Here is a 21,717-nt window from a genome sequence, read left to right as displayed (position 1 = left end):
ACACAAGCAATGCTTTCACATTACTGTACACAAGATATGCTTCAATGTTGTGATGTGAGCATTCATGCCCACACATCGTACAGCTAAAGGTCCATACTCTCTACACAATGGCAAAAAAAAGTGTGGACAGGATGAGAAAGGATTTAAAGGGGGGGGGGGCTAGATATACACAGTATTTAATATAAGTAATTCACATCATCTTTGATTTTTTTAAACTCCAAACAATTTCATATGGCAGATTAATTTTTCTTTGAAGATTTCTTTCAATTTCGTCACTCATTTAAAAGTCAGAGGCAAAACTTTGCCCCTCGGTCCTCTTTGATGGCCTGTCCACGCGTTGCTCTTTTGCTGTGCAGGCAGAGCATCCATGTGAAACCAGTAACCAAAATGTAATTAAATGAGGCTAAATTATGTTATTTATTAGAGTGACTGATTGTTTGCCTTGATGATTAGTCATGAGAAGTGAATTATGATAGTTTTCATTTTCTATCAAGTAGTAAAATGGTTCTTTAGTTCATAGTTTATAGTGGGACAATTTATTACATTTGCATCCTCTTTACACATGATCATGCATTCCAAATATAAATAATATAATCTAGTCTTGAAATAAAACTACCACTGTAAAAAAATAAATAAATAAAACAGCCAAACACTGAAACCTGTAACAGCATCGTGCAGTTAAACAATATGGTGCACATGTGAAAGCATCTATTGAAAACTGAGCATTTGATGTACATAAAGAGTATAGTGATTCATTATGCGTAATCCACTCTGCTACACTGCAGTGCTTACGGTGAAACTAAGCTGTCAAAAATTACTCTGCTCCAATGTCTCAAGAACGTCCTGTACTTTTAATCCACTTGGCAAATTAACAGAAGGATGAACTCTGAAAAACAGATAAATACTGAACACTGATATCAAATCTTCCATCATTCCCACAGAAAATCTTCATGCTGTGAACACAGTGTGAAGATGCTACATGGTGGCTTCCACTGAACTACGCAGCAAATCAGCACTCTGTGGATGGCTACATAAATCATCGTTAATTTGACAAACTTTTTCCTAATTTGCACTACATCTGTGAAATGGCAGTTTTTCCTGCGAATTCCTCGTCAGCGCCCTGCCATCGCCTGTCACTGTACCGTCTCTACTGACTTCTCTGCTCCCCGTAATTTCAGCTCAGAAACTGCCGGGACCTCTGGCAATTGAGGTCATACCGATGTAACTGCGATCTCTGTCAGAAACTGCCATCTCCACTATTCAGCACCCACAGCTGCAGCCCTCCGTTATAGTGTAGCTACAATTTCAGAAAGATTCTTCTCTTATTTTTAGAGTTGTGCTCCCTGCGGAGAATTTAATATGCATCAACTAACAGTAGCTGGCTTGCTGGTCCGGTGCTGGCTGGCAGGAAGAAAGTGGATCACAGTGGCAATTTTAGAAGGTGAGAGTGGAGCCCTCTGCGGCCCGTGGGCCAGCCGGCCTCGGCCTTTTCACTGTAGCAGAGAGAGCGGCCGCACGTTAGCTTAGCGTGAAACCAGACCTGTCTAGCATGAAACCAGGTGGCAGCTAACTCTGGACTGTGAGAAGTTTCCTCTCTCTGTCAGCTTAGGTGCACGTTGCCCCTGATGAGGTGATCTGCTGATTATAGATTTGTCAACAGCTCAGTTGCTGAACAAACCCCAGGAGAGAGAATATGTGGCCGCGGTGCCAAGTGGACTGCCAGTGGAAAAATGTATTTGTTTGTTAATATAGCTGTGGAAAGTCCTGAGAAGTAAAGCCAGCTCCCTGTGCGCCCACTGCCAAGCTGTGGCTTCTACAGTTAAAAAAAAAAAAAAATGATGCTGAGAAATTGCACGAGAGGCATTTTGATTAACATGTACCAACTTGTACCTCCAAAACAACGAGAGCTGAGGACCAAAATAACAGTAGGTGAGCCAGAGGCAGACAGATAGGGGGGCAGTGTGAGTGATAATAGGCTCTGTGTGCGCCGTAAAATATATATTTTTTGGAATATATTCTGTTAAAAACAAACAATATGATAAGTTACAGTAGCTAACATGTGTATCGTGACTGACCCGCAGTTCCATATTTGAGGACATCAGATAAAGGTTGAGAGACAGAAGAGAGAGAGAGAGAGAGAGAGAGAGAGAGTGTGTGGGTTGGAGCACCTGTTCCTCCATTGCCTCAGCCTCCCATTGAGGAGCATGGCAAAGGGAGCTGGCCTAGCCTATTTATATACAACGCTGGGTCCCGTTACAGCTGTGGCACAGGGCCAGGCTGTGACAGATTGAAGCGGGTAGAAAAGAGCAACATGCAGGCCCTGCGCTGTCAGATGGCTGGCCAAGAGAAGAGAAGAGGCCTAAATCAGATCACACTGGTGACTTTGGCTCGCCTCCTTCTTCGCTACCTTCCGGCGCTGGCATGGGAGAGAGAGGAGGGGAATAGAAGGACAGAAGGAGAATGGGAAGGACAGGTACAGACAGAGGGAGACAAAGAGACAGAATGTAAACACAAGAGAAAGAATGAGGAAGAGAAAAAAAGAAGTGAGGAGCGGAGGGGGAGGTCTTGGCGAGGTGCCGGGTCACTGTCACTTGTTTTTAAAAACAATGACTCACTCTTTTCTGGTCCCAATGAGCTTTGTTCGACCTTGGGACTCAAGGCTGCGAGGAGGGAGGAGAAGAAAAAGAGGCGTAGAGGCAAAGGAGAGCAAGAGAAAGCAGAATAAACATGGAGCATTAAGTGTGTGGACTGCCCTGTTTGACACCTGCTAGGTGTAACAGGGTGTCTGATGGGAAGTGATCCCTTTATAGCTTCTCTCTCTCTCTCTCTCTCTCACACACATATATACAGTATATATATGTCACACTGCAGCAGCCCTGCTCTAACATCCTACTCAAAAAACAAATTCAAAATAAGATAGTCTGAGGTTTTTTTCTTACCACCCATTTCCTCATTCCATTTCCAGCATTTTCTCTTTTCTTTCTGCCGTCATATGTTTTTACACTACAGCACAGTGCAATTCACACATGGAAATAATTTAAAACGCAGAATACCGACGGAAACTGCATCTGCACATTACTATTACTCAGATGTAACATGTATTTTCAAACACGCTGATTCACATGTAATCATTCCGCTTTTCCACTTATTTCCATGAGCATTTACAACCTACATGTTTTCTAGCTAGAAAATAATTGGAGAGCTGGATGCAAAAACCAAAAAGAAAAAAAAAAAGTCAAAAAATCTGAAAAATCCAGACCGTGCCTTACAAAACAGCTAAACCAGGTGGTGCTCCAAACAAATAAAAAGCATGTTGGGGGGGGGGGGGCAACATTCCTGACATAGCATTTGGAAACAGACAGAGGACTATGAAACAGGAGCAAGGTAATCAACTGCAGGGCAAATAGCACAAGACAGACAGACAACACTCACACAAAAACGCCACACTCACAGAGAGGGAGTAATACAAAAAACATCTGATGTTCCCTTTCATCTTCCCACGTTAGTGAGTGGAGCGCAGCCCTGTGTCTTGGTGTGGTGAGCCTCGGCCTGAGAGGGAGGCAGCCGGGGCTCGGTTCCCCTGCTTGACTTGCAGCCACACGGCAGCAGCTGCAGGGCCCGGCCCCACCAACGCTGTGACCCACAAACCAGAGCTACACATGAGGCTGGACAAGCTACGCCTGCCTGGTGTGGCTCTGCCAAGTCGGCTTCTTCCATCCCGTATGGCTTTCTCTCTGTTCCTCCAAATCTGCCCGTCTGCTTCCTTAGGTCTCCACAGTTGAAGAAAGGCTGCAGAGCTACATTTCCAAGTCTAACCTGCTGCTTCCTGTAGTGCTGTAGTATAAACATTAGGAATGAAATGGAAAAGACCAGGAAGTATTCAGATAAGAGGGGCTGAGTAAAAAAAAAATGTGATGGGACAGCTGCCCAGGCTGCAACTCGACATGCTAACACTTTCTTTTGACACTCAGTCGTAGTGCTAACCTTCAGCTATAACAGTTTAGGGGTTTAGTAGAGGTATTCCCTCTGTGGAGAATGGACGAGTGAGCTCATCCCAAGCATGGCAAATCCTATTGATTTGACTGGATTGCTGCAAGGCTGCCAACTCCAAGCTGGAGCTGAATCCAAAATTTGATGCAAACGAAGAAAAACACCCAGAGAGGAGGAAATAATTTGATTCTAACTGCCTTGAAATGAGACTCCGATTGTTTGTGTGTGTGTGGCTTTATCAGTGCATCTGTAATGTATGTGTGAGCCAGCGACTATAAAGAGGAATCGGGAGACGAGTTAACAAGCAAGAAAGATGGAAATGCAAGCAAGAAATAAATAAAAAAACAAGACAGAATTTGAAAAAAAACGGAGAGAGCATAGTGGTACAGGAGCAAACACAGAGATTTGACGTTGGGAGAGTTGACAAACCAAGACGGAAAAGAGGGAGAAGCAAAGGGGAGGCTGGAGGAATGGAGAGCAGAGGGGCCAGGTCAGTTTAATGGCCCGTTTGTCTGCGCTGTTAGACCACCAGCTCTCACTGGCTGCTGCAGGAAAACCTCTCACACACACATACACACATGCACAGAGACGCACATGCCTCTCTGGTTCCTTCTTTCCATATCTCTCCCTCCCTTTACCTTTTCCATTGCTCAGGCCTGTACCCGCAGCTTGAGAACCTCCTTCCATTTACCAAAACACAAATCCATTATGATTTTTTTGTCAACATTTGATGAACTCCCTTCTTTGTCTTTAAAAGCCACGTTCTTATATGACTCGATATCATTACACGTGAAACTGCAGATTATTTCCGAACATCTTATCAATAAACAAGCATGCACGACTATCCCCCTTCTCCTGCTGTTTGTTTTTCCACAAAAAAAAAAAAAAAAAACCTTTGCAGATTCCCTAAGATTTTCAATAGCTGCCCTCCTCTGTTGGTTTTTCCGTACAGGATATCCAAGAGCATGCTAGGTATGACATGGTTGAAATACTGACGTCACGTTAACGTTCAAAAGGGCCCCTCGGCCAACAAATCACTCGCTGTTACCTAGGCCTCTGACAGTCCGGTCCCTGGAGTGGAGTGGTCTGTGGCTGCGGTGGTATTGTAAAATGACTTCCATTCATTACAGTGTCATTTAACAGCAAGCCATGATTCAATATGGGACCCCCTTTAAACTATAAGTGAATTAGGAATGCATGATGCAGGCACATCAAGTAGGTGAAAGCTCCTCATCTCCGTGTCCCTTTCACTCTGTCTTTGTATCAGTCCCTCGCATGTCTGGTCTCAAACTGGAGCTGCGGTGTCGGCTCTGCTCTGCCACTTAAAGACAATGACTTGCGCTCCACTCTTGTCCTCATGTGCCACCTAATGAGCGGTTACAGCGGTAAGGGGCACGTGATGCACACAGCGCACACCTCAACAACTACTCACTGACATTAAACAAACTATGAATGCTTAATTGATACTTAACTCTCCTCAAATGTTGTGTTGTTTTCATTTTCAGACTATACACACACACAGAGGGACAGATGTTAATCCAACAACAATCTAAGATATATATTATATTGTGCCTATTAGGGACCCTTAGTAAACAACCCCACTTTAACCCAATTCCAAAGTACTCATCAGCACCCAACGCCATGCCTCTTCTCTTTGTTCAGTGAGCTGCACCATTGAATATAATTAAATGCCAAGTGACATTAACCTACACATTACGACCTTAGTAACAAACTAGGGACTTCTCAGTGCCACAATTTCCATGCTCATTTGTGTAGAGATACTGCTGATTGTTATGTTCAGGTTTCAGCCAGCAACAGGATTAACATAAACTTAAAGCTTGTTTGGAGAAAGTTTCTCATTTGCAGATCAACCATAGGACTTTGGTCTTTGCTAATGATTTGCAAAACAGGAAATGCTATGCAGTGATTTTGGAAAACCACTGTTAATTTCTGTTTAACTGCTCCGTTTTGGAAAAGATTTTAGGAGGAAATATCCCCCTGCTGTTGTGGAATCTTGTGCAGTAAATGTATTTCCTGCAAATAAATTTAGATTTACCAAAAATTGGGCTAACAGATGTATTCTGGCTTATAAAAAGCTTCATATTAGTGGGGTTGTAATTACATGCATCACTGCCAAATAAATGCCACTGTTCAATAGATACAATTCTCTTTACTACCAAAGTGCAGAAACAAACCAGTTAATAAAACCACCCATAAAAATCATACAATCATATATTTTGTAATTAAAAGATTACATTTACTGCTTGGCCAGTGGTTTTGTGAGGCATGGCCAGATTCTCACCCATCTGGTTTCTTGACTAGTAGGTGAAATGTTGCAGAGGTGGACTTAACAGTACAGCGGGTGCACAGGGGAAGTGAGAAGGAAGGAGCTTTGTGTACCCTTTCTGTGAAGCGGGTGGTTTCCAATCTCCAGCTCCATCTGTTGTAATGCTGGTGAGGGCACAGCGAAGAGTGTGTGTCTGCACTACACGTTGTAAAAAAAAAAAAAAAAGTAAAAGCACTGGGGTGAGCAATACTGCACGATTGTTGTTAGCCAGTTTCATGCTGGACTTCACTTGGTGTCTGTGATCAGCGGCGAGTCACTGTATTTATTATGTGTGGCATTATGGATCAATACAAAAAAATTAAGTGTGCTACCATAGTGAGTATTCAACAGAGGACTGCACTTGCATCACTTATTGACAGGCTCAAGATGTTGCTCTGGGGTCGAGGGAGGTAAAATCAGCTACTGCCATTGGCAACAGCAACTCAATAATGTTACTATGGACTATATTAAGACAAGACGATTATGCCAAAAATGATTATCCTACTTTCTGTTACCACACATTAAAAATGCAGTTAAATGTGAGTTAAATGCAGCGAGGCAAGACGTGTATTTAGACATGGGAAGTTGGGGGGAGCACTGTAGCCTGCCAGCACAGCTAGTGCTGTCACCATAGAAACCCATCTCAGGCTAGTTCATCAGGACAAAAACAGAGTCAACCCCCCCACCGCCACCACCCTCCCCGACACACACACCATCACTGAACACATTACACATACAAGCATGCGTGCTCATAAAAGGACACACAAACACACACACACACACACACACAGAGACGCAGTGCAGCAAACACAACATAATCAGAGAGGTCCATGTGACTGGGTGCTGTTGTTCGTGATGTGCAAGTGACCATGTTAAGCATCACTTAGGCCCAGCTGGAGCAAGCAGGCCTAATAAGGGAGGAGAAAACAAAATACAAAGAGGGGGAGAGAGACCGAGAGAGAGGTATCAAATGGATGATGTTCACACCTTTAAGAGGTTTGAAAGAGGAGGCTTTCCCACCCCATACAGAGCAGGATTAGCAAGTGTGTGTGTGTGTGTATGTGTTTGAGAGAGAGATAGAGAGAGAGACAGGTCCGCAGGCTGTGCGCATCTGCAGTGTGAAAGAAAAACAAATCAGTGGATGAGATTGAACCCTCTTACCCCTGAACGTAAAACCAAACGAAGGGTGGGAGAGAGACCGAGGGAGTGAGGAGAGGGAGGTAGTCGAGGCTGAAAAGGCACGGACACAGGAGTGAAGTTGCTGTGGTAAGAACAGCTTTTACTGCTTCAGTTACTGATCAAATTTTGTTGCGCTTTTTTTTTGCTCGATATGCACCAGAAGCAATGGTCTGGGAAGGGACACATACAGGGTCATCATTTATTGTATGAGTGTGTATGTGTGTGTTTGTGAACATCTGTGTGTGTTTGTGTGGCTGTAATTAACTGCTAGGAGACTCACTGGGCTGTGTGTCAAATGGTCACTTCTCAGTCATATGACAGTCCTCAAAATAAATGTAACCGTACAGGTACAGTTACACAATCACTCCAGTCTAACAACCATACATGCACAAAATACATACATACACACACACACACACACACACACATATGTATATGTATATATGTGTGTGTTTGTGTATATATACTTTATATATACACATGTATATACACACACACACACACACGTACAAGAGGGTAAAGTTTGCACAAGGCTACGCCGCGTATACAACGTAGTGCGTCTGAGTTTTTATACAATACGTGGGGCACCACAGTTAAGTTACATTTGATTTCTTTTTGTCTGAGATTGAACAAAATTAACTACACTGACTTGTTTGAAAGAGACACAACAAGACACACAACTTTGAAATGGTCAAAGCTCCAAGTGAGTAATTACAAAAGGAAAACTGTAAAAATACAAAATCTGTGATTTATACATTTTAGCAGAGAAATTTTGGAAATGTACCTTTTTATATGGGTAAATAAATAGCACATCAATCTACTGTATTGTTGTTACACTTTTTAACAACCTCTATTTTATTGTAAACAGGAAGCCGCTCCTATTTCTTGGTAAGACACAAACCTACATACGTGTACACTTTTCGTCAATGAGGTCAGACAACAATAGCTACAACGGCTTGAAGGGAAACCTTGAAAAGGCTGGAGGATGAGAGTCTGACACAAACAGACACATCAACTGTTCACAGTGTGACCTTCAAATTGCGGGACAGTTTTCTAAATTGTAACCACCCCAGAATAGAGATACCGATTCTGATGATTATTTCCACACAAACAATCTAGCCTTCCTCTCCGAAGTTCACACTAACAAAGATCAATCTAAAAACACTACTTAAAATGTCAAAAGATTTCTGTCTACAAAGTTGCTTACATAAAAAGTCCCCTGTCCACTGAAATGCCAAAACAATAAAAAAAAAAACACTTATATCTCTTGTAATGAGCAGTCACCGGCCACATGAGCCAGAATCTTTACGTCATTTCTCCCAAACAAAGTTCCACTGTTTCTGTACGATTATTTATCAAGGGTGAACATCGGGCTGTGCAGGAAGTCTTTTTGGACACACAGATAGAGCCAGATCACATAAAGAAATATACCAGAATTTTTAAAAAATATTTTCACAATCAACTCAACACAGCCATTTTCAACTGTACAAATTTTGGACAGCATATTCTTGATGGCCAAAGACAGGAGGAGGGACAAAATGAAGACAAAGAAAAAACTGATTTTCCAATTTAGCGACATTAGGACGTGGACGTGGCCCCAGCCACTGTCTGATCCTGGCTGCAAAAAGCCCCCAAAAGATCCCTTTGTTGATCCCTGCATTACAGGCCTGGCTCAACTTGGATTTTACTGTGTGAAGTCACCAACGGTTAAAATAGGGCAGATCCAAACAGCAACAAGGACTATCAAATCAGATTGTTGCAGCATGGCGTAACGGCGCTCTCTGTGTGTTTGTCTGTGTGTGTGTGTGCGTGTGTGTATTTGTGTGATCCCCGCACTCAATCCATCCCCTCCCAACTCGACCACATTTCTGTGCAGTGAGCAGAGGTTTACATAAACAGTCACAGTTCTCTATCTAGGAATGGGAGTCAGAGAGGAGGTCATCAGCTAAGCTCTGCATTAAAAGTGCAGCTCTGCCTATCACAGAACTGTAAAGACCAAGACATATATCCCAATCCCTCACTTCATTTACAGCCTGGCATGATAATGTGTTGGAGATGAAGTGCTCCTTTGATCACAGTGAGAACTTTTGCAAGAGGACAGACTGTTCTTCAATCACACAACTTGAAATTGCTGTCAAGATCAATGTATCTGCACTTTGTTTGCTTATTTTCTGAGACAAGTGCAGCAGCAGCAGCAGCAGCTGGAACAGACATGAAAAAGCCAGGTTCATCACTACGCCGGTATCTTGGGAAAATGTTAACCAACATTAATATTGCCACCAGCATTTAAAAGTTTGGCTGCAAGTTGCTGAGAAGGCAGCCGTTTGTGGGCCATATTTCAGACATCTTGTATTAATTCACTTCTGACCGAAGTCTTCGGCTGGTGTCCAACAGTCCCAACACAGTTTGACTAACCATGGCCTCCAGAAAGCACAATGGACATGACATGAAAGTATTCCTTAGCTTTGCAACTGTCTAAAACACTTTCATTTCTACTTCACTTTCTGTTCATCTGAAACTCGGCTTACTTGTTACTGTAAGTCAACATGTTAAACAGGTACGGTTGTGTTCTGATGTGTTAAAATTGTTTACTAAGTAGATTAAAAACTAAATAAACTAAAAAAGAATGGTCTAAGTTTTACAGAACTCTGTCAATACACACAGAGGCTTGAATGCATTCATTTCTCAGATTCTGGATCAATACAGTGACATGTCTTCAGAATATGAGTGAACACAGGCAGTATCTGGCTGGCTGTTGCTCAGTTTCGATGGACAATGAGGCTTCTGGTATGTGTAGCATCTTCTGTTGTATGACAGACTGTAATCCAAGTAAGATGGAACAGGGGCAAATACTAATCTTCCAGCCTTAACCATGCCAACACATAATGTAGACCTCACTTCTTAAAGGTAGAGAACAAAATACAGACTCATACAAAAGAAATCCGGCTTAATCATCACCTATGGGCGTCTACTCATGTGTGGTGCTGACTGTATCTACAGAGCCCCCCCACCTTTATTTTGATGTTTTGGTGTAGTCAGGATGTTTCTGGGCAGGGAGTTGGTGTGTTTTCCCCAGCCAATGACTGCCAATGAAGTTGGGTGCTATGGGCCACCAAGATAGAGACTGGACGCCATCAAGAAATGGCAAATACAGAGTTACCAGTATTTCCTTTTCTTTGCTGCAAAGTGTGTATGCGCTATATCTCCCAGCCTCCAGTCACTATCTTGGTGGTAGTAGCAGATATTCAAACAAGAACTTTGAAGGCCGAAGTGGAGAAGGGTTGAATGTGAACCACAGCTGATCATGAGTCAGTCCTGACAACTGCTGTCAGGGGCAGGGGGAGTGCGCAGTTCAGCCCAGAGGGAGGAGCCCAATTTAAATGTTGTGTTTACAAACTGCAACGAACAAACCGACAGACTCTACCTTTAAAGACCCGCTCCCGTGAAAATCGTGTTTTTTGAGCTTTTCACATGTTCCTGTGGCATTTTTCTTGTGTTAGAGCACATATCAGCAGAAAAGGAAGTGCAAAATTGCATTTCTGAGTTTTTCTGCCTTCAAACTGCTGTGAACCAATGGCAGACTCAAACTGGCAGTTTCAGGGAGACTGGAGCTGACGTGTCACAGCTCCAGGGGAGGGCACTAGTGCTACAAGCTGCCACCCCGTTCTTCATCTGGCTCAGAGGTGAAAGGCTTGGCAGCTCGGTGTAGCTGTCAAGGTATGATACGTATAGCTCACCTGGTAGAGCAGCTTGCACTGTGAGCAAGGACTATGCTTCAGTCTGGGATCGAATCCCAGTGTGGAGTTTTACACTAAATGCGCTGAATCTGTAATTGTACAATGTTCAGCTGTCAGCAACCGAGGGGTGGGGTGCGAGGAGGTGGCTGGGCGGGTGCAAAACAGCGCAGTCTCCGCCCACCCCCCAGAGGTGAATTGCTAATGTGCATGGCTAATGAGCTGGTTTTAAAATGGCCGAAAAGGGTCGCGGGAGTGGGACTTTAAATACATTTTAACAATAGGTGTAAAACTTTAAATTGGTTGGAAATGTCAACATGCTCTGGGGGAAGATGCTTTTGTACCCCTGCAGTTGGATATATTTGTATATTAGTTCAAAGCCTGTTGTGGATATTGTGATTAACACTTGCCTCTCCTTTCCAAAGGTTGAATTTAAGAAATCCTCTCGGTCTTTTGAACTGATCATAATACAATGTAAACTTAGTGCTGAAGTGTCTGCCAGAGGCAGACAAAAGTGAACACACAAGCAAACACGCTACAGGAATGTATTTGCCTGTTCGCTGATCAAACTGTGAATTGTGGAAGTCAAAAGGTCAGGTTGTGTTTTTCATCCTCTGCTTGTATCGCATACGCACACAAGTGCAAACAAGACGGAGGAAAATGCTTTTGCAAGTTAGGAGAAGTTGAAAGAGACACTTGGAAAGATAAGATCAGAGGAGGAAACACTTAGGAAAGGCACCCCAACAGTTAATTTCCTTTAACAGTACATATTGCCTTACTGGCCAACACTCAAATTGCAATATACAGCTGGTGGAGCCTCCGTTCGCAACCCCCATTGTATGCTGTTGAACATGAACTACACAAACATACAATGGCAATCTGCAATCAGCAGTCAGGAAGCATTGTGGAAGTCCAAATTCTGTATACCATTAAACTATAGTATTGCCGGTTCTAGTAACAAGGCATGGAAGCAGCAGATAAAAAAGCCATTATTGAAGCAAACATTCGACAAAAATTAACCCCAATTTAAATGTATATTTAAAAGGGTGACGTGATTTCTAACTCTAAAAATCTATAAATCTATAAGATGCTATGTCTAAACCTTCATGAGCACAGGAGTATCACCTTGATTCTATAAATGTATTAAGTATGATATCATGCATCAGACCCTGACCTATGTCACCCACTCTACACTCTACTAACCATCCATCTTTAACACTTTTGTGGCAGGAATACCTAAACTTTCTTGTTACATGGTACAATACTATACTGATTTCCGACTGCAACACAAGTATTTATTAAAGTCCTATAGGACTATTTAAATCTAGTCCAGGTCAAGTATCCAACTATCAACCACCAAAACTGTTAGTCACATTAATCAATTTAGACCACTGAAAATGAATTGCCAACTAATCAGATTATCAATTCATGTTAAAGTAATTTTAGGTTCCAGCTTCACAAATGTGAGGATTTTTCTTAGCTCATCTTACATTATGGTAAATTCACTATCTTTGGGTTTTGGACTGTGGGCTGGCAAACTGTTGTAAGCCACCATTACCTTGACATGTTTCTTTATTTTCTTGTCACAATTCATTATTGTAAACTCCTTATTGCTGTACAAAAAATCCAGGTGTTTCAAACTGTCTGTCCAGTCCGTGGTTTCTCCTCACTTTCAACTAAAATAAAAAATGTTTCATTCGGGGCCACAATTATTGGAAAAGAATAATCTGGATTCTCATTAAATGTTTGTTTCTGTTGTGTGCTTCTATCAAACAATAAATATATCAGGTGCTATATTAAAATCAAATTTTTCAAACTCTGAAATATTGACATTGGTCTTATAACTAGTAGTATTAGCCGGGCCATAATAATAAGTGGTTGAAATGACTTCTCCTGTGTTGTTTGTTCCTGGAGAAAAAAAACATGTAACATGTCCTTCCAAGTGTTAAGTAAGGGACTCAGCAGAGGAGCGGTTTCTCTGCTTTACATTGCGACATTCTTTGCCTCCCCCGGTTCATTGTTTTCCTGTTCCAGGACACCGTGTCATGCATTTATGCTCTCTAATTTCATAACAAAACACATCGTGAAATTTGTCCATTTCATGAAATGGTAGTGTGGAGGGTTAAGGGGCCACTGAGGGGACAGGGGCTAGTGCTAACAGGCAGCCCACTCCTGAGCCTGCTGCCCTAGTACACACTGTTCTCATGCATGGTCAACTCCTCTAGAGACACACATACACACAGAGATACATGGAAAATTGTGCTGGGAGAAAAAATTGATTAATGTAAGAATCGCAATTCTTATCTTATACGATTCTTGATCGATTCATAATTTTCTCTCATTTTTTTGCCAAGCATTTTAAAACACAGCTGAGCAGCCACCTACTGTGGCCAAACACCAGGTTAAAGAGAGAGGGACAGCAGAGCTTCTCATCTGTGGAGCTACAGGTGAACTGGCTGGAGAGCGGAGTGCGTCTTTTTTTCTTTTATTTTTTTAAGCGGCACCATTACAGCAATTTACATTTATGAGCATATGAAAATCAATTCTCATATGCAATCGTGACCCTAAGAATCTGAATCGAATTGTGAGACACCCAAAGATTCCCAGGAGCTGCGACATGAGATTCTGTAGACAGCACAGGGTGTCTATGGTACATACTTATATGTAAGTGTACACACACACACACACACACACACAGGCACCTACATGGTGGGCCACTTCAAACACATTCCACAACATGCACAGCATTGTCAGAAAATGCCACTGTGCACTTCAATGAAGAGAGTCTGACTATCCAAATGGGCTACAGACAAACTCACACACAACTGAAGGGCATCTCCACTATCCACTATCCATTCTAAATCAACATATTACTCCACCAATTGAGTTGGAATAGCACAGCTATAGCATAACTAAATGTTCCTGAATACAAGGGAGTGCTGTGAGAATTTAATTCAGAGTGTCAGAGTAGGAAGTTCTTGTGGCTTTGATGCAGTCTATATGACAGACCTAGTTAAAGCAGCACATATATACTGTGGAAAGCAGCACATACATACATACATACACACATGCACACTAGCCCCTTCCAACAGAGCTGTGCTTACAAGCCTGAGAGGAACAAGAAGGGGGCAAGGCTACCAGTTGCACAACTTGTTTTTCACGAGTTATACCAAGAGACAGCTCAGCGGTTACTTCAGAAAACTGTTTGCTGATAACTATGACAAACAGCCCAATCAAACTCAACTAACAACAGCCTGTAAAAACGGCCTCAGAACATTCTCCAGAGTGCAGTCAGCAGATCACAGATCACAGCCACAGCAATGGTTTATGTATCACTACCGCTTCCCCTTTCCCATGACTGAGGTGGAGATGTCAGGCAGTGAGTGGATTCAGAATGAAGTATTCTAAGTATTTTGGTTGTTGCCCCCCCCCCCTCGTCATAAACATCTCAACAGTGCCAAATATGGTCACTTCCCAGAGAATTGAGTATATGAGGGACCAGAAACAGTCAATAACCGGGTTCTACACTTGCTGAAAGAAAGAAAGAAAGAAAGAAAGAAAGAAAGAAAGAAAGAAAGAAAGAAAGAAAGAAAGAAAGAAAGAAAAAAGAAAGAAAGAAAGAACGAGGGGGTACCAGGAACATTGTCTCATGAGACCCCCTTTCAGGGGCCTCTGTTCTGTCTGCATAACCTGTGTAGAGAAGCTAGATTTCCTTTCAATCTGCCACTATTCAGTTGTGCAACTCAAGGTTTGAAGATCTACAATGTCCACCTAAATTTCCATGATCTTGTTTATAGTGTGATTAATGGGTAATTTCTTTTTGCTCTAAAATTAAACTACTCTACCTGTTCACTTGCTCTAGACTTAGTTCATGTACTGAAACACTTTGTGGGCTTGTGCAACACATCATCCAAAACACAAATCTCAAAAGGGCAATTGTAGGCCAAAGGTTAAAGCACTGAAACAAGTGAAATGTAAATGAATTGATTTCACAACAGTTGTGTTGCAGCTTTTCTCTATGTATAGGGATTATTTTTTTTAATTGAGACATTCATTCATTCAACCTACGACAACACTACATTGGTAAATAACCACATGGTCTTCTACTTTAACCACTTTATCAATATTACAAGGATTAGAAAAAGAAGATGGTAAAGATTTGGCTTGAACACAACATTCAATGACAGAAAATGTGTTTATAAATTATCCCTGCAGTCAATGTGCCTCAATAAATAATAATAATAATAATAATCAGGTATTTCTTTACGTTTATGAACTTTCTGATGATAGAAAGGGCGTGAAGAATATAAACTACATTACAACACACCCAACAACGATCACATCAATTGCAAATAAATCCCTTATTAGTCAATTAATGTAATTATTATGACGAGGTCACTGGGCAGTTTACAAGGTAATCATCATCATCATTATCATCATCTCTCCCTCACTCCGTCTGGCAAAGCATCACGGTCTGTTTAAGTCACACGCTGTTATGCTATTATAATCCCAACCCATAATTCATTGATGAAAACAACACCACAAGGAGCGGGCATCGTGTATCAGATGAATGTGACCATACTCGAGTCCGATCTGGGGCTAAAGACCAATGTAGGCTAATCCACCACCTATAAAGAGACTTCTTAGCGTCGGCGGCTAATTTGTTTACGTTCAGAGCTGCAGCAGCAGCAGCAGCCCCGTGTGCGTGAGTGCGTGCGTGCGTGCGTGCATGTGTGTGTGTGTGTGTGTGTGTGTGTGTTATTGTTGTCAGTGTGTGTCTGTCGCCATGAGAGGCCTAACTGCGCTCACAGGGCCAATCCTGCTACTCCCAGTTTAGACTCGCTGCAGCAGACCACCCTCGTCCAGTTACAGCGACTAATCTGGCCCTGGGGCTGGCGCATCCGACGCAGGCCGCTAAAATATGTACCTTTAAGAGACAGCACCGGGAGGGGGTGTTGTTGTTTTTTTTGTTTGGGGTTGGAGGGGGCGGGGGATTCTACGGAGGAATATCAATTATTAGCGCGCAGCCACGCATACGCAACAACTGAAATGACTAGCGCCTTAATTAGACCCTATGAAACTTCACGCATGCGCCGACATGAAGGTCTCGTGACTTTACTACCACCTTAATAAAATAAAGTCAATAAAAAATTCATACTATATTTTTTACGCTCCATTATCCCCATAATGTAGCATCGGGGCGTTAAACTGCTTCAGTTCATACAAAGTTACTTACATTTACTATTTTAGAATGATGAGTACTATTTATGAGTATTTATGAGTATCTCTGGGTAGCTGAGTATTTATGAGTATCTCTGAGTATTCCTATTGTGATTAACAGTGTATATTGACCTGCTTGTTATGCTAATGGTTGTCTTTATCATATTTTTCTGATAGTTTATCCTGGTATAATGATGACATTTTGAATTTCCACTTTCTATCTATCTTGTAATGGATTATTTACTTAAAGTTGGACAATCTCTACAGTTGTTCTGTGACTATCTCAGGTGAACAGTGAACTTGAATAGAATATGTGACATGAAAAACACAGCTATATTACTTCTAAGGAAGAAATTAGAAAAAAAAAAAACTTACTTTCTCCATTTGTTAGTCCACACTGGCATATAATGCAGGTGCAGATGATAAAAAACACAATTTGTGCTCGCAGCTTTAGCGTCCACAACCTCATTTTGGCTTGAGGATAAGTTGTGCTCTCCTCTTGAAGCTTCTCAAAAAAACTCCAATCTTGAGGCAGAATTGATATTTCAAAAGGCGCTGGAATATCAAAATAATAGTTTAAAAAAAATCTTAAAAGTCAAGGTCCATTAAAGACAAGTGATTCAAGGTTGCCCCCCGAGAGGGGGGGTGGTGGTAATAAATTTATGAGTATCTTCCCAGCCAAGTCTGTGATGTATGTGAGCCCTGGAAAAAATGCAGACCACTAAATAACGTGATCCTGGGTTCTGGTAACACATGTGCCAGTGAAAATCTTCATTGTCCATAAGTAAAGGCGCCAGTCCACGTTCATCTGTTTAATTTCGGTGCTACCCTGCATCAAGAGAGAAATTATAGTATTATTATTAATATCCCACACGCAGAGGGCTAGTTTGGAGATCCCCGGAGGAGGTCCACTGGCCCCGGGCTCATTTCTCTGTAATGCACTGTTCCAGTGAGGGAAGACCCACTTCAAAAACAAATTGCAAGGAGTATTTCCTTCTGCACAGCGTTAACACACTCCTCCTCTGTTCCTCCAACCAACATGGGCCCTGAAAGTTGTGGATATCTCCCAACACAGAACCAAGAATGAGAGCTGGCAGGGTGGTTTGCGCTCTCCCTCTCTCTCTCTCTTGTTTGAAGTCCACAGGTCTTTAAATGACTCCTTCTCGCTGGTATCTTCTCAGAAGCTCACCCCTTTTTAAGACAGATGGGAGCACATCCCAGGAAACTCCTCCGAGCAGCTACGTGCAGGAAAAACGTGCAACGATTCAGCTTTCCCTACTACGACCCTCCTCTGAACTCCTTCACCCCCGCTGACCACCACGCCGCAAACGAATGAACACCCAGAAAACGAAAAACGGGAGAAAGAAAACAAGAGGGAAAACTTGGGAGGTGGACGTTACTTCTTTCTCCATCCACGGCAGGGTAAAGAAAAAAATAGGGGGGGAAGAAAAAACAGCGTCTCTCCGTTTAACCTGCACGCCGCTGCGAAGTGAGAAAAGTCCTCACCACCACGCCGCCCGTGTCTTTTTCTCAGATTAACGTTAGCTGATGGGGAAAACAGCTAACGTTAGCTAGCTAATCCAAAACAAACGAGGTTTCAGTGTCGGCGATAGAGTTAAAAAAAAAAAAAAATACAAGAAAAAACCACACGCGCGTAAAAGTGATTATCCCGTCTCCTACAGTCAAAAAAGATGAGGTAAACAAACAGGAAAAGAAAGACTTAAAGAAGACGGGTCAAGTGTAAAAACTTGGATTCCCGTTCCGTTTAGCGACTGCTCTCCCTCAGGTTCCCCCTCTCTCCGTCTCTCTCTCCGCCAGCCTCTCCACCAGTAAACAAGTCCTGCCAGTCAGCTCAGCTGGGCCGCATGTGGGCTGCGGCAAAACACGGAGCGGACCACGGCTCTACACAGACACACAGCGGCCCGGGGCGCGGATCGGACTGTCTGAACCGGCGCTGGTGTCAGAACGCCGGTGCTCTTTGTCAGGGAGGAGGTGAGCACACAGCACCGTATAAAAACTACTGTAGGATAGAGTCACAATAAAATACATTTAAAATATATATATATATATGTGTGTGTGTGTAAATTTAATGTAAACATTTTTAGTAATTTACGTTTAAACATCACATGTTTAATTATCTAATTCATAATTAGCGCACTGATAAAGATACATTTCTGTCCTGTTTTCCATTTCATGAATACAGACTCATAGCTAAACACAGTAGTCCTTCAGTTTAGGCTGCAACTTACAGTTTATTTTCATTATTGATTAATTTGTTTATTATATTCTCAATTAATTGATTAATCATCCAGGCTATAGGAAACCATAGACAGGTGAAAATGTTTGCTATGATGATCAAAACAACCAATCTATCAATTAACTATAGCTATCAGTGGACCTGCTGGGCATCACTGCTCTCACTAATTTGTTGATTTTCTTTTCTCTTTTTTAAAAAAGTTAAGAAGACATCAGTCAGATGTCCTGTTTGCCATATGTCACTTTAATACAACCATATACACAAAATCGACTCCGATTTCAGGTTATAATTTGAAGTCTAGCCTTGTTTTGAGTGGCTGCACTTTTGTTGTATGCATAATCTGTTTACTTGTACGTGTGGATTTACTGATAAGATTTGTGCCACATATTTCCGCCCTTATCTACCTTGGCCCTAATATAAAAATGATGGCACAGTGGCAGCTCAAGTATGAAGTGTTTTTTTCCATTACAAAATGAGATGAGAGAAGCTGTTAGAAGAAGGAGGTTGAAAAATAAACTTGTCAAGGCTCTCTTGTGGTGACTAAATTACTGCTGCAAAAAAAATAATGATCTTGTTAACTCGTCGGCTCTTATTACTAATTAATGATTGTCTTACATTTTTTCCAGATTTTCCTTGTGACATTGTCATAGACCACTGAGAGTTGTGGGCAAAACAAAAGTGGCTGTGTGTCATAGAGCAGTGTAAACATTACACACTGTCTTGGCCCTAGAGCCAGGAAGCAGGAAGAATACCTGTCTGCAATAAGGAAAGTACACATAGTTCCCTCACATTTGCATAGCAAATATCCTCATAATGAAAACAGTCCTATTGCTGAAACCTAACCGCACACAATACCTGGAAGTTTTTCCTGCTAGCACCTAAGGCATGGTTGCACCTGACCACATTTCTTACCTGACCCTGAGACCTACTGACTCAGAATAGAATAGATTAGAATAGAGGAGAACATTTTCTTCTTGTTTATGACACAGCGGTGCAGTTTGTGTGCTTGGATGGGCACACACTGCTGTACTCTGCTGAGAGCTTGTGGAGCAGGCTTATTGTTAATCTGAGGAATGTTGTTACCCAGTGAACAGAGTAAATGAGGTATTAGTGAGATTAAATGTCACAGGTCTGAAGGACTAAGGGTTGTGGAATCTAGTCAAAACAGATCTCTTTGTGGAAGTCACGCTGTCTGACGCCAACGGGAGGCACACACACGGTCTCTCTTCCCTTTCTTCTCCTCTTCCACTCTTATTTTCCTCACACACTTGTCCCACTTCCTCTCAGGTACTGCACCTAACACCAATTTCTTTTCCCCTTTCACTGGGAGTGGAGGAAGTTGAGTGAATGGCTTTTTATCCCACTAACCTACCTAGAGGGCTGTTATATGAGTGTACACATGCAGCACTTGCGCAGCACTACAACCCCTGTTCATGCACCGTTGTACTACGACTTCATTTCAGTAGGTGGCACTAAAAATAACTCCAGCCAATTCACTCACACCAAATGTCAAACAGGGACAAAGGGATACAATGTTGTGAATAAATAGGATTAAATCTGACCAGAGAGGCAAGCCTGGTGGAGCTTTACGCTACGTCAAATAAACACAATGTGATTCTGTCAGCATGAACGACGTATTGTGAGGTTGTAGGGATTCTTTGGTGTAAAAATTGCTTTAAATAGTTACTGCTGAAGAATTTTAAATCAAGCGTCTTCTCTCCTCTACAGAGTTCACCTCACAGAGGCTGTCTCTATCCACTGTGAACTTGGATATGTGCCTGATATCATGTAAATGTTGACACCTCTCTTCTTATCATTAACTCTGGGGCAGAAGTGAGATGTTTCCACTTTCCACCCACCTTTGGGGCAATTATTCAGGATATGCAGATACTGTATGTTAATGATACAGAGATGGATGTAATTCAACATATTCTGAGGCTCCCAATGGTGAAACAGTGTATAAACACATGTAAAGCAGTGGCATTACAAAATAACAACCAGGGTCCAACCAGCTTTACTGTCAAAAAAGTCCTCACAGCATCTTCAGTTCTGACTATATTATACTCAGGGGTGGGAATCACCAATGGCCCCACATCTTATCATGACACTTAAATCAAAATACAATATTATTGCAGTGTTAAACATTTTCCAATATCCTATGTATTCTTATATGTCCTAATATTGCAATAACATATTGTGATATATTTTGATTTGTTACCTTTTTTGAAACTTCAAATAATGTCTCAAAAGCAAAACTTGGCCAACATCTGTTTTATCTGATAAAGTTCTCGTTTATCTCACTTCACATCGTAAAAAAGTACTCTAGTACAAAAGACTCAAATTCATATTTACAGTTTACATAACAAAAGACTGACATTTGGCGTCCATGTAGTGCCACACAAAATATCATGATACTACGCTGTATTGATTTTTTCCCCCTCCCCTTTATTCCACTGACTCTGGTAGGATATCTGTTTACACACTGATGAAGACTAACCGTCGAAACCGGTTTGTGTGAGTTGCCTGTACCAGTGAGGCATTAAAGATATTAGGACACCGAGTGTTGCTGGCTTTTTGTTCTTTTTAGGATATCTGTTTATATCAATTCCTAACCTCAAGACCTATAGCAGATTCTGATATGCTGCTCAAGGCTTGACCTCCACATTGTATCTTGATCAGGCTTCAGCATCATCAACCAATACAGCAACAGATAACAGCTCTTTGGAGAGCTGCAGAATTCAGTTGACATTCAAAACACACATACAAGTAGATGAATTACACATGCACATATTTGCATTTTTCTCCCCATGCCTCACAACACAAACATTTGCAACATTAACTCCTGCTACATATTACACTTGTTTCTCTCTCTTTCACACCCAGATGCAGAAGGCAAAACAAACTCCCGTTCGTTTTCTCTGCAGTCGTCTCCGCTGCTCCCCATAAATGGAGGGATTAATATGTTTGAATGGAGAGAGTGTCTTTCTTTTGTTGGTGTGGAAGGCTCAGTA

The 21,717-nt window shown here is 42.0% G+C and overlaps 1 protein-coding gene across 2 annotated transcripts in view; it reads right to left on the bottom strand.

Moving 5' to 3' along the window:
- Positions 1-17,617, bottom strand: part of insrb (insulin receptor b) — a 77,519-nt gene extending 59,902 nt beyond the window's left edge. For both annotated transcript variants that reach the window (XM_085774369.1, XM_085774370.1), the window contains exon 1: positions 16,825-17,617. In XM_085774369.1, the coding sequence (XP_085630495.1) occupies positions 16,825-16,918 (94 nt within the window). In that variant the 5' untranslated portion in view covers positions 16,919-17,617. The remainder of the gene's footprint in view (positions 1-16,824) is intronic.
- Positions 17,618-21,717: the final 4,100 nt, after the last annotated feature.

This window comes from Trachurus japonicus, chromosome 4 (genome assembly GCF_045865225.1).
Source record: "Trachurus japonicus isolate A0001 chromosome 4, Traja_1.0".
Lineage (NCBI taxonomy): Eukaryota > Metazoa > Chordata > Actinopteri > Carangiformes > Carangidae > Trachurus > Trachurus japonicus.
The sequence above is the reverse complement of the archived record's forward strand: the minus strand, read 5'-3'. Positions and strand labels throughout refer to the sequence as shown.